The sequence below is a fragment of the Bombus flavifrons genome, chromosome 7 (assembly GCF_040668555.2).
Source record: "Bombus flavifrons isolate JBK064 chromosome 7, iyBomFlav1_principal, whole genome shotgun sequence".
Taxonomy (NCBI): domain Eukaryota; kingdom Metazoa; phylum Arthropoda; class Insecta; order Hymenoptera; family Apidae; genus Bombus; species Bombus flavifrons.
In genome coordinates, this window is record NC_138448.1 from 8,641,397 (window position 1) to 8,655,938 (window position 14,542).

The following is a 14,542-nucleotide window of genomic DNA, read 5'->3' on the forward strand; positions in this document are numbered from 1 at the left end:
TACGATCGAATAAAAAATGTAGAAAGCAATCAAGCGTTTTCGTACACGATCGATTGATTTTTAGCCGAAAAGTTTTCCAAATCTCTCGACAGGGTAAAGGATTTTCATGAAGGTTTAGCTTGAATAAATAAATTGATCGATCGAACTGCAGGAAAATTGGCCAGGAAACCGAGATGAAAATAGCATAAATAGATTGTTCTTACGTCGTATGATCCGGCCTTGATCTGCGCGTACAATCGATGCTGATCCTCGTCCCAGAATGGCGGATAACCGACCAGGAGGATGTAAAGAATGACACCGCACGCCCAGATGTCGACTGGCTTGCCGTATGGTTCTTTCTTGAGTACTTCTGGGCTGAGGTAACCGGGCGTCCCGGCGAAACCTTGGCAAAAATTATTTCTGGTCATTCTCGAGAGAAATTTTATCTATATTTTGCATTAAAATATCGGTTGCGACAATTAACACGTTTCAATTTCTATATTTAAACAATTAATACACAAATTTTCAACAAGCAACAAATAGCGGAATGGACGAATGTAATGTAATAGAGAGAATATTTGTATAAAATATTTCGAGATAGAAGAGAAATAACCAAAGAGTTGAGATATTTTTATTTCATCGCAGTTATTTGTAAGTTCATGTTTCATGTTTTTATGTTTTAGTTACGATTTATGTATGTAATTTATGTAAAGCCAATTTCTAGGCAATCAGGCTGAAATGAATAAACATATGCATACATTTTTGCACACAAATTTTCTATGTTTAAAAGGTAATTCTTATAAGGCGAATTTTTACATTTTTAACAAGGATTAATCGTAAACATTCGTATTTTGTTTTACGAAGATCCTGGATGAAGCTTTTAATTTTTTCTCTCGAACTATTATTTTATATTGAAAGAAGTTTCTTTGTAATTTTCTAGAAATACGAAGGAAATCTTTATTTTCAGTACTGGAAATATATGTAAAAGCGAATACAAGAATTTAAAAGAATTCTCTCGCAAGAAAGCAAGTCGGTGACGATCTCTCACGAACACTTTATCTTTGGAGAATTATTTTACCGTAAAAGGTGTTCTTTTCCGAACCAGATAACATTGACGAATTTCGTAAGCTTAAAATTCCTGAAATTTGTATCTATGGAATTGACTTTTCTTTGAGGTAACTTTCGCGAAACTTCATAAAAAAAAAAAAAAAAAATAAAAAGTTTCACGAAATAACAGAATACAGCTTACGAGCTCTTTAAAATGTCAGATATCGTCAGAGAGCTTGATTCAGAACCGAGGTAAATGGGTGGTAATTTCTTGCACAGAGTGGAGAAGATCGAAGCTAATCTCGCCACTATCTACGTTTGGCTCGAGTATCTACTGCTCGACCATTATGACGTCTTGGAACTCTCGACGACTGAAGTTTCGAATTTCGCGCGTTTGACGACGAAGATACGGAAACCACGGCCTCGACCAAAGTCACAGTGTCGAAGGAATTTCGTGGTATCGGCTTTTCGAGGACGGAAACGAACGTCAGCGTGTTTGAAGCCAGTCGTTCGATAGACAGTCAACGATGGAAAGTGGTGAACGCTGTTCCGTAGACTCCAGCCATCAAAATGATATCGTTCGCTGTTGATACTATTTTTATGAAGCCGAATGTGCTTGTTGCGTTATCGTTTCTTTCAATGTGAACGTTATTTTAACGTTCTACCTGTTGAATATGTGGACGAGAAGTCCAAGAACTTTAAGTTGTTGCACGGTGATATTTGAAACGGATCTCCGACGAATGGAATTACGCGTTAAGATGAGTCGTTATAATCCCATTTAATTTGAACAATTTGGAGAACGTGTTTGAGATGAAAGTACGGCGCGAAATTAAAGAATCAAGAAGAGAAGCGAAAATATTTAGACGAGAAATGGATCTGATTGAAAAACGAAGAAGAGGAGAATATTTGGACAAGCCAGTTCAAAGAACTGTCTTGTTTAATCGAACTTTGTTAGTTAAATTTATGGGCAAGAAGAATTATGCTCATAAAAACAAGATTAAGACACGAAATGTAATTTTTTACATTTTATGTTTTATATCCTTTGATAGCATACCAAAAGACTATGAATAGGAAGAATTGTATTATCGAAGAAAAATTATCGTTAAAAGAATCGTTTCACCACAATAATATTTATCTACCCTTTGACAACAATCCCCTTGTCCAATTATTAGTAAAAATAACCATCCTCATATAAATTACGTTTCTCTTATAGCATACGTATATTCGAATCTCCAATAACACGTCTAACAATAACACAACCGCAAAAATAGAACAACTTACTGGGATATATTTTTTCACGCCTGAAAAACACATGCACGAACATATTCATGTACTTCAACCCCTTTCAAAAATTTGCAAAAGGGTGCGCGCATGGAAAACAATTTCAAGCAGAGCGGACAGGCCTCAATCTAGCTGGATTGTTAGCGAGAGAGGAGGAAAAAACAACATTCAATCTCGAGGAACAATATGAAGGAATTTCAGAGGGCGAGAGCCAGGTTTCCGGTTTGGATCCGGAGCGGAGTGGTTCTTTGACCGCAAACACAATACGGAAAATCTCTGAAGAGGGAGAAATCTATTTTGCCTGCGAAAACGCGGAAACTTTTCCAATAGCACCGGGCGAACTTCAACGGAGTTTCTCCCCGAGTAAAAACAAACGGGAACAGCCGGTCGAACCAGCCAGTTCTGACGTGACACGCCCGTACATAAATGCACTGGGTTGCTTCTATACGATGTACGACGCGCGTCGACACGAGAAAGAGCCGAAAGGAGGATGAAGAATCCCCGGAAAATAGGGGGAAATGAATGGAAATGTCGACGGCCGGATTTAAATCGCGAGAGCGTAGAAACGGTGGAGAAAAACGAATAGAAGAAAAGAAACGTAGAATTTCGAGCGAAAGATATGATGAGGGATCATTGGAAGGGAAGACAAAAATTTACTTTTCCAAATCATCTATTTATCATCGCGCAAGTGCAAATGTTAATTCGTCAAACTATCAACGAGCTTCTCCATCATTTTTCTTTACTTTCTTTCTTTGCTCTATAATTAAAGATAGTGTTTCTACGATATCAGTCGTGTTCGCGGTATGAATGAAAAGATAGCCGTTTATTTTTCCTATTAACGATTTCTAATTGATAATTCTGACGATTTTATGGCGTATAAAAATGCTTCCGGCAACAATTTTCAATACGTCTTTCACCTTTCTCTTGAATAATTTTCTTACAGTTGGCGGACAAAAGAAAGTTTATAAAATAAGAAATATAAGAAGATATAAAATAATTTTACAAAATGGATTTATATTCGATAAGAACAGTGAATAAATACAATATATACTATAGAATGTTACCAATATGGTAAAAAATGTTTAGTGCTGAAATTATTGACATTCATAGTGTATTCAATTTTTAACTTTCTTTTATCCCCCACTGCGTTCGAGTCGTTTTCAGAGATTCGAGAAAAACGAATGTTTGCCGAAGAAAATATAATATAAAAATACAGAAAGCAAAAAGAAACAATATAAACTTACCGAACCATGCCTGTGCTTCACCCTGCACCTCGATCGCCAATCCGAAGTCCGCTAATTTCACAGCCGCGCCTTTCGCCTTACTTGCGAGGAGTAAATTTTCGGGCTGCAACAGGAAGCAGACTCGTCGACATTCCTGCTCACTCTTCGCACAAACCGTTGCCGTTGTCCTGCATTTTTACGCGGCCATGCTGTAGGTTGATCCATCAACAGGAGATATATACGTGCATGCTTGACACACATTGCGGCTCTACCTTCTACACTGCACTGCTTTTCACTCTCATCTTTTCCTTTCTTTTTTTATTTCTCTCCCACTCTTTCGGTTTCCACGAAACGCCACTTTTCGTACGGTCGTGTTCTCGCGTTTCTTTTTACGTATTTTCTTCCCTTATCCACCCTGTTTTTTTCGTGTTCTTCTTCTCGTCTCTAGTCGAATTAATTTCCTTTTTTTCCCCCCTTTACGATTTAAAAATTTTCCGCACGAAATTCGCCCATGACGACGAATGCGTTCTAAATCTAACGCGCAACGCGACGATTTAAGCGATCATCTAACGCGAAATTCGGGAGTTTTCCAGATGTGGAAAAATCCTTCTGTCACTGATTTCATTATGGGGAATATTACTCGATTTGGAGAAAAGAAGAAAATGAAGATATTGCACGTACAAAACTATCACTTTCTGTGGAACGATGTTTTAAACGACGATTAAACGTAAAATTGGTACACGCGTCAAGCTTTGGATCTATTCAAATATTCTTGTGCCACTAACTTCCAAGGAATTGCTCCGAATAAAGTTGCGAAATTAAGTAGGGAAAGGAAGAATTATACTATTACGCTCTGCGGACTTGATTCGTGTCGGTCGTTGAAACAATAGCCGAACCTAAAAATTCAGAAACTTAAACCTTCCATTTACTCAAATTTTCTGTATCACTCATTCCGAAAGCTTATTATGATATTTAGAAAAATTGACTATGATACTGATTAAAATTGCTATTCCATTTTCTACGTATTCCTATTTTACCTTTTCCTAACCGCTTACTCCCGTTTACATTATATTCTTTTTTTTTCTTTTTTTTTTAACCAACAAACCGCTCATGTCCCATCGAGCCCTAAATCTTTATCTGAAAATGTTCGGTTAAACAGACTAAACCTTTGCATTGCCAATGTACTGGACCCTCTCAAGCATGGCGCTAGTTCGTCCGTAACATTCGTTTCTCTACGTACTTTCAGGTCCCTGTGCACAACTCCATTGTGATGGCAGTGGTGAACGCTTTCCAGGATTTGTTGGATACAATGAGACGCGTCCGCTTCGCTGTAGAATTCTCGCGCCACGATATCCTCGAACAGTTCGCCGCCGGTTACTCTGAAAATGACATATCCGATATCTCTTCGAATCTTCGTTTTCAAAGATATTAGTCGAATCGAGGAGGAAATTTTGGAAAGTGGCGAAATTAAGAAGGTCGATTTCGAAGGGCAATCGAGGATCGGTGAATCAGATCTTAGGAAATTGAAGAACCGAGGTGCGAAACAATTTGATGATTAATCAGGTATCGTAAAAAAGTTCACAGAAATAAATTTAGAAATGAAATATGAAAAAATGGGAAATTTGGAAAATATCGATATTCACTAGAAGCATAAAAATTCCAAAGACTCGCAAAGAATATCGATCAAGCTGGCAATTAAATAACCTGCCGTAGTAGTTTTCACCGCGGAACATCGATACCTCGCGACCATGCGAGCTCATTAATATGCAAATCGAGGTTGATTTAAATTCACGAGGGCAGATCGTTCGAATAATTAGTCGGTGACTGGAACAAATTAACAATTACCGAACAAAGTCGCGAGAATAAAGGAAGCAAGGGTGAATGCTGTAGACGTTAGGGTAAGTTTAATGTTCTGAATGAATTCTGAATTCTAATTATGTTACGGATTCTCTGATGAAACATTTAATCATCGATAGTGTTGTTGCAAGTTAGGTTGAGCTTTCATACAAACCAAATCGTTGATCACCGGTTAGAAACTTTCGAAAGTTCTAAGAGACAAATCATTCTCAGAATATAAAATATTTCTCTTCAACGTGAATAAAAAATATTCTCTAAAAAAATGCCCTTTACGAATTAAAATTCCTAGTAGGAAGCTTTAAAATTAGATTGATTAAAGAAAACTGAATTTTAGAAGCATTATATCGTTGTTGTACGTGTATAAGCGGTGTTTACTTACAGGTCAAAGACGAGGTAATGGTGGTTTTCCTCCTGTATGCTGTCGTGTAATCTCACTGTAACAGAAATAAGATTATAACAAGTTAATATCGTGCTTTCTTGTTAAAAGTAGCAATAAGTTTAAATATCGTAGAAAGCTAGTTTCAACTATATATATACACCGATGTATTTTCTTTTTACTACGGTATTAGAGACCATAATGTTTGATATTCCAGTGATTTAAAAAGGAGATCTTCTGGCATAATTTCGAACGTAGCGTGAATTTTTTGTTTATTATTTATTCTAGCCAAAATAAATAAATGAACAATCAACAGGTGATTGTAACAATATTTAGATTTTAATATTTTTAAATAACCTACCATCAGTTGCTATTTCGATATTTCCAACGATATTCCCGAAACGTTTCCCTGCAAAGCTTTCCAAACGAGAAGCAACGATCATACGCTCGGCGGAAAAAGAAAAGATAGAAAAACATTATCCACTCCATCCTCATTTCGCCATTAAAAGCCAGAAACACAGTTTCGGGGCGCAAAAGAAGAGACTTTAATACAGAGAGACGATAATCTCGGCTTTCCTCGATCCCGCGATATTTTCTTCTTACTCAACTGTCCGCGAAACAAGCATCAAATTCTGACAAAGATAAAGAGAGGATGGTAAAAGTAGAAGAAGGCGCTCGATCTTTTCTCGTGGGTCGAAATTCACCGCCTAAAACTGGAGACGATCTCAGTCGCGAGACGATTGAAGACGTGGAAGGAAAATTGTCGCGATATCGTGTAAACGATTTTCATGGTCGCTGGACAAATTGCACCTTCATCCTTGCAACGCATTCCATAGAAACGACTGCCATTACGTATGCTCAAATTTTCGTTAGATTTTGTTCGTTTAACGCTTGCAGGATTTTTATTAGTTGCAATTAGACAGCGGATGTTTATGCAAATTCATATATTTACGAACGCAACTGAAGAAACACGAATTTATTTCACCCTTTAGTATCGCAGAGGTACATTAAGGTACTAGTATAGTATTATAAAAGCATGATCAGTATCTATTAGTCATTTTGAAGTCGAAATCTCACATGATATTAACGTAGTTTTTGTAAAGAGTCCTATGGAACTGTTATATATTATTGCTATTTCCTAAACCTTCTTCTAGCAACGTTAGATCAAGAAATTAAGGATAAGGCGAAAGTGGGAAAATTTTGTAACATCTAAACCACCGCAATAAAATACAAAACTCGATTGAAAATATTAATACTAATTAGACACGTTGTGCCTCGATAGCAAAAATGTAGAAATTCCAACAACACAATATTAAAATCGACAAACTTCCGATAAAAAGAAGTTTCATATTATTACGATATACTAAAATTCTACAAAGATAATTGTGTTTTACATAGATCGCTGTAAAAATTTGTCCAATTTGCATCTTCCTCTTTCCTGTAGCAATAAATGCCGAGTCAGATCCTAAATTCACAAAGTCAACATATTAACTACATTTCAGAAGTCCAATTAGCCTTTCATTCGACCGTTTCTCTTTGTTTCTTTCCATTTTCCTCCTCTTTCTATTTCCATTGCTTTCTAGTCGACCGGAATGCTCCTTCGTGTATTTTTTCATTAATTTCAGCGTATTTTTCTGCCTTGAAAATACTATCAACCAGGATGTTCCTTCGTATATTTGTTCGTTAATTTCGCCATATTTTTCTGCTTTGAAAATACTATTCGGCGTTCCTGGAAAATGAACGGACAAGCTGAAACGTATGAAACGTTGCAATTAAGAGTTTTAGACGAGCGTAGGGAATATAAAGGCCTTGGATGGGAAACGTGGAAACGTTTTAGACAGGATGGAGTAACGAGGAATTATTTAAGCGCGAGAATATTCGGTCGTGACATGCAAACTGAACTGAAGATCGATACGCGTGCACACGGTTCGAGTATCATTTGCATCCGCGACAGTTTGCTCGATCACGACGTTCATTAGGGTCAACGAAGAGACGTTTCTCGCGATACAAACCAATAGTGCCCGTCGAATCGGCCTTAATTAATGTCAACTGAAAGCGAGTCCACGCGAAAATCCTACGTCTACCACCGTAGAACGTTATCTTATACAGAAAACAGCTTCAGGACATCGTGATGAAACCTCGAGGAATATTTTCTTTATTCTCTTCTCTTCTTTAAACATCGAGAAATTTTGTTATCAGGTAAAATGAGTTTTCTTTGAAACGAAACTTTTCAACGAAATACACGAGATTACTTTTTACATTTTCTCCTGTTAAAATGAATTGAAGCATTTTATTATCGAATAGAACGTGGAACTTTGTTTACAAAGAGTTGTCTTTTCTTGCAGAGTTTTTGGTGAAATATAACTCTTCATACACATAATGACAGTTGTTTGGAAATTGAAAAATTCTTCTACTTTCGAATGTTGGGTAAAACGTTGAAAGCTTTTTTTTCTTTTTGAAAAGAATTTATGTAAGTTTCTGCAATAATATAGAACTCGTATTTACATTAAACGTACGAATTGAACTAGCCAATTTTCAAAAACAGTCTATCTATTTCAAAAGATGTTGAGTAATGTAAACATCATGTACGCTGTATATATCATAAAATATAAAAAAATTACCTTGCAATCCGCCTTTAGTAACAGTAATAAGCATATCTGGACTATTTTAACGATTGATTGAAGAGTTTGGCCAAGGAAGATTTTAGGAATATCAAAGAATATTTCAATAAACAGCGGACTCTCGCCTAAACGCGATCGAAGTAGAATCATGCAATCCTACACAGACGGCGCTTCGCGTCGTGTTCCCTATAAATACCAAGTAGACGGCCAAAAAATTGGCGCCGTGTGGGTGGCAACACGACTATTTATGATGGTGGCTCATAACACAAGCAAACAATCTACGAGTATCGACGGAATTTAGAAATTTTCGGAATGCGTTATACGTGTTCGATGAAGGATGATCTTCTATATATAACAAATATATCGCTGAAAAATCGGTAGATTAAAATATGAATCTACATTTTTATTAAAATTGCACGTACATGTAAATTCGTTCAGATAAGTTTTTCTATTTATTCTTGAATGATTTAATCTTTTAAGTTAATATTTTAAATAAATACGATAACGAATAAATTCATCGCAGATTTATATTACATTCTTTTTGCGCTGTTTTCTTTTACATCGACCATCGAACGCGTCAATCGAAATATCTTTTAAATAAATACAACAGCAAATTTATCGTACTTTTATATTACGTATTTTATTTTACACGATATACCTTCGCGTTTCAGGATCAATTAAAACTTCTGCAAGGTTTGCTTACCGAATGGTCAATAACAAAAAAAGCTGAAAAAGTTTGCGTACTAAATTACCAAGTTTAATAAATCCTTTTTCACGTTTTATACGCCCAAACCCTTTCGGACAATTTTCTTGCCAAACTCGTAATCTCGGAAAACAGCAATAAAAAAATTTCTTCCCTCGATATCCGCACAGATATGGAAACTACAAAATCCACAGTTGTATCGGCTATAAATTCGATCTTTGTATCTATACGTCGAGAAGAGATCTTGCCAGAACTCGACGAGTGTCACGATTCGAGGTGGGTTGGAGGAACCAGATGCGGAATTTAATGAAAATGGAAGAGATATCCAGAAGGGACGAGACAGCGGTTCAGACGCCAGATATCCTTCGTCCTTCATCCTTTTCAAATGATCCTCAAACCGATCAAAGCTAGCACGAACGAGAAAGATGAGAAGCCTATCTTCCCGCTTTTTGATACCCTCGACCGATCCAATAAGGATCAAGAGGGTGCCGGAGATCAGAAGCTAGAGCCGGGCCGTTATTATGGGAATTTTTATCGACGAAAAAGAAGGCAGATGGTAGAATGTGCAGGATTCGAATCGAGGTAATTTTTCTACCACCACGAACTATCGCTTGTCGTTCACAGCGATAAATGCTATCGAGGCTCCAGAGATGGTAGATGCAACTCGAAGCCGAATGATAGTATTGACATATATGTAATTTTGTGTGTTGTATTGAATTAGCCGTGTAGTAGTGTTACACATACATGAAGATGAGTGTGTGTGGGAGTAGGTGCGTGCACAGTGTCTCGTAGAACAGAAGAATGCAACTGTTCCGTACGCATGGTGGTGAAAAGATGGTGAGACAAAAAGAGTGCTGAGACACGTGCAATGGGTATCCACGAATATCTTGCAAATCACATATTAAATGAATATGAAACTATTTTAATATCATTTCTACGTGTAATGTGAGTGTTGCTACATATTTATTTCGGCGACTAAGATCCATAATTCTCAACGGATTTTTAGGTTTAACGCGGATGGGTACGGTGGAATTTTACTCGGATATATTGTGACGGAAAGATATTTCGAATTTATTTGTATACGCGTTCGAAAATTTGTAGCATTCTTTGCTTCGCGGACGAAACAAATTTGTTCGTAGATTTTTCCGAGATATGCTGTAATTTTCATTTTTAAATATAGGCAATTGTTGGAATGTTTATTGGTATTATTTTCTAATTGCTTTTAGCTATTGTGTTATATTATAGCTGTGATTTTATTCGTATCATATCGAGCAAAATGGATTGAACGAGATTGTTGAATAGTTGGAACAGAAAAGTTCGATTCGACTGTTTCTAAAGCGGCAATCTGCTTAAAGTAGTTCCGGTCATTAAATCTTCTTGAATTCAATGATTACGTAAATGGATTGGAAGAATGAACAGTAAGACGGTGCAAGTTAATTCAGTGCTTCTGAATCTAAATATATTTTCCTGTTTGGAATTTATCGTTTCGGAGACATCTTGACGAACAGATTTTTGGATTTCTAATATAACATCACAATTTTTCAAATCGGTTCAAATTTATCGATTGAACGATACAAAGACTTTTCTCTTAATAAGTTACAAATTTCAAAATAAATTCAATATCTCGTGATCCATAAAATCCACAAAAAGATCCGCGTAATCTACAAAAAGATCCGTAAAGCTTGGATTACGTTAGTTTAAGTTACAAACACAGGAATTAGATGGCAAGATAAGACCTTAATGTCACACAATGCGCTACCGAAAACACGTGTATTAAATAACAATGCCGGTTTCGTTCATTCACGGCCAGTTCACCGGAAATGGTTAACAGAGACGTGAGTGAACGGTCGATTTGGACAATTGAAAGAACAGCAGAGAGCGTTAATCTTGGCAAAGAGAAGGAGAGACGAGAGTAACCGGCGTTAGTATCGATCCTAGAAGCCACACCTTGACGCAGCGAGTCGCGAGGCTACGCGTTTTCGCGATTTCGTTTCCGTTGTTGAACTTTCATCGCCTTTGGCATTAAACTTCCACCGAAATGTCATGACTGTCTCGTCCGAGATTTATCATCCGTTGGAATTATCGGTTATCACGTCTGGCGACGTGTGAAATGTCAAATTCCTCCATTATTTTCAAACTCTCTAGCACGACAAATTTGCAGTGATCAACGTCCTCTTAATAAATGATTCTTTTTATCGCTTTCTGCTATGTTTGGACATTTTTGCTGCAGTTCCGTCTATATTCTATATTCTTTGTCAAATATATGCTGAAAGTATTTAATTATATACAGCGTCTACGAAAAGCATTGACACGCTATTGTATTTATTGTAACATTCGGATCTGATTAATTAGTTTCATGTATGTATCATTTTGTCATGTATCATTCGTATCATTTAGTGGTGTCTCCATACGTCCCACTATCAAAATTTCCTACTATAAACGTGAAACGTAGAACCTGATAAAAAGCTTCGTCAGAAAATAAGGATATTTTTGTGAATATTTTTGATTACCGTGAATTTCTTTCATACGCGGACGACTTGAAGATCTATAAGACGTTTCCTTGTTATAATAAAGCTACCTTGTAAAGTCTTAGATGAGTTTATCGATTGGTGTAGAGCTACCAGAATGTTTCTAAACTATGCTAAATATTATATCATGAGGTTCTCGCGATCTGACAGTTGTATTATGTTCCCGTATAATCTTGATCGTAATGCTTTGGTCGAAGACGATGTAATTAAAGACTTGGCATAACATCGTCATTACGTTGTTAGATGTGTCATGAGAACTTCGGCAATTATGAAGCGGTTTTCAGTTAATTTCCAATTTATCTCAACCATTGAATTTCTGTATGTTATTCCGGTTTGATCTCGTCTGAAATACGCCTCGATAATATGAAATCAAGCATGCAAGAAATACGATTCTCTTATTGAAGGAATTCAACGTAAATTCCAGAGGTTTGGACATAAGCGTAATTATGAGCCCGTTCTTGGTGCTCTTAACCGTTTGCAGATCAGAGGAAAATACGCGACGTTACTTTTCTTAAAAAAGTCTTAAGTGGTTAATAATTCGACTTAACGACGAATTAATCGTCCTCCGTTGCTTGGCATTATCAGTTCCCAAAAATCCTCTAAGAACACGAGGAGAAGTAATATCTTTTCTGTCAATCTTTTATATCTTTTATAAGTAATATCTTTTCAGTGTACGTTCGAGATATAGTTGTTCGGACCCGTTCGTATGCTTAATCCTACCAACTGCTACGCTAACTGCCTCGACTTTTTTCTTGGAAATACCGTTTCGTTTAAATCTACCTTCTGCAGACTTGCGGTGTAGATGGAGTCTCGATATGGCTCGTGTATTTCTTTAAGCTATATTTATTTGATTTTCACGTACACGTGTGCATATAATCGGGCTATGATCCGTTACTAAATAACATATGACACACGATAATATTCCTTGTAATCACTGTATATTAACATTCACACGAGATAATATTCTATAACGTAACAAAAAAAAAAAAGATCGTAAATTAAAAAAAGCATCGTGGAATTTTATTCACCGTCCATCTAGGAAGAAATTCTTCGAAAGATACCTGAATTCGTAACAATATCTTACCATCGTTCCCTCAAATTTGCAGCCGTGTACGTTCCTCGCATTTCTTCGATGACGCACATACAGAAGATTAACGGCCGAATGAAAAGGGAAGAAAAACACACGATGGCATCCAGTGGGCTGCTGTTCGAATTGCAAGGAAGAAAAATCGAGGGACGTCGTGTGTTGGGATGGCAGTGGTCGTGGAGAAGACGAGCTACGGTGCAGAGAGGAAAAAGCGAAGAAACATGAATCGAGGTGGCAGTCAGGCCAGTAAACGACAGAGAAGAGGAGGCTGAAACTGAGCGAAGGGAGAACGGAGAAAGGTTCGAGGAGGATCGATAGGTATCACTTGTTGACTGGAACGGACGTAAGCCGGTGCACGCCATGATGGAAACGGGAAGAGGACGTAGTAATTCATCGGTCACGTCTAGCCAATGGATAGAGCCGTACGATGAATAAAAGAAACCCTTGGCTCCTTATGAATTATGGAATCGACTCGACCGATTTAACAAACCCCGTGACTTTTGTCGGCGACGCGTCTCGATATCGCCTTCTAATTCATCCCAGCTACCCTTAACAGTTGTTTCCATTCAACTTGGGCCTATCGTTCAAGGAGAACCATGCCATCCAAGTAAATAAGGGAAAGGAATTTTTTATTGCTCGTTGAAAGAGATTATGGTAGTTATCTGGGGTGATATATGGTAGATATTTTTAAATTAGAACAGATCGAGAAGGTTGGTTCTAGGAGGAATTTTTGTGTACGATATTATCGAGAATTCTGAAAGGAACTATATTTATACCTTATATAGATAAGGAACTATACAAATAGCTTTTAAATTAAATATTGCAACTTACTGATAGTTGGATGTTGGAAATGTAATTGTAAAAAAGTATACGGATTGCATGTAAGCGAATTCCTGAATTAAGTGGCATTTGAAATTCGGACTACAATTTTTGATTCGTTTGGAAATAAATATATCTTGTTCAGGAATGCATATACCACTGTTCTTGATCGATTCTCCCATTTTCAACCTGTCAAATAAATTTAAACAGCGCTACTGACGTTATTCCTGCAAAAGCTGAAATTTGCTCCAACGTCGAAATTCTTGTACTAAAACATGCATTAAACGCTTCAGAACCAACTATCGTCTCTATCAAATTCGAGTCTTCTAAGCCTTTGCACGATCATCAATCTCTACGAGTTCGATCCATCATGTACTCCGAATACTAAATCAATTTTTGTTGTTAAACAATACGAGCTATCTATCGTCTCGTAACATCCCTTAACGATAACATAAATAAACAATATCCCTTAATCCTTCGTTAAACGTATGTTCAATTTCAATTTTCAACTTTCCCTTAAATTTCCATCGAAAATTGACATAAAATTAGACATCGTAGGAAGAAAAAGGAAAAGCTCTCCTCGAGTGGTTGCGAAAGAATAAAGATTCCAGGTAGTCGAGCAGGAAATTCACGTTCCAAGCGAGAAGAAAATTCCCATCTAAGATATCGAGGGATTCTACGAATCAACGATTCGAAATTTTTTGGAAGTCCTCCAAAAGCTCATAGAAGAGAGGTGATTTCTTCGAGACGGCGAGTTCGACCGGCGCTAACTTTCCGGAAGATTTTCTTCCCGGCCACGATCGGGGAATACATCACGAGATTCTCGAACGAGATTTCCTAGCTGGTTCTCGATTTGACGGAGAGACTCGATCCCTCAAGGCGAGAAGGAAAATTGCCAACGACAAAAGAGGTCGTCGAGGCAGATATACGAAGGAGGCACACCGAGTATTGATCTACGCTACTTCCGGCACGCTATCTCGGCCCGCTTCGAAAGATTCACGCTCGGTATATGTATGATGAG

The 14,542-nt window shown here is 37.2% G+C and overlaps 1 protein-coding gene across 36 annotated transcripts in view; it reads right to left on the reverse strand.

Annotated features, from left to right (window-relative positions):
- Nucleotides 1-14,542, reverse strand: part of CaMKII (Calcium/calmodulin-dependent protein kinase II) — a 157,649-nt gene that overhangs the window by 68,934 nt on the left and 74,173 nt on the right. For all 36 annotated transcript variants that reach the window (XM_069116922.1, XM_069116941.1, XM_069116923.1 and 33 more), the window contains exons 4-7: nucleotides 5,767-5,821; nucleotides 4,771-4,909; nucleotides 3,552-3,654; nucleotides 204-382 (exon numbers count right to left, since the gene is read on the reverse strand). In XM_069116922.1, coding sequence (XP_068973023.1) covers nucleotides 204-382; nucleotides 3,552-3,654; nucleotides 4,771-4,909; nucleotides 5,767-5,821 — 476 coding nt within the window. The remainder of the gene's footprint in view (nucleotides 1-203; nucleotides 383-3,551; nucleotides 3,655-4,770; nucleotides 4,910-5,766; nucleotides 5,822-14,542) is intronic.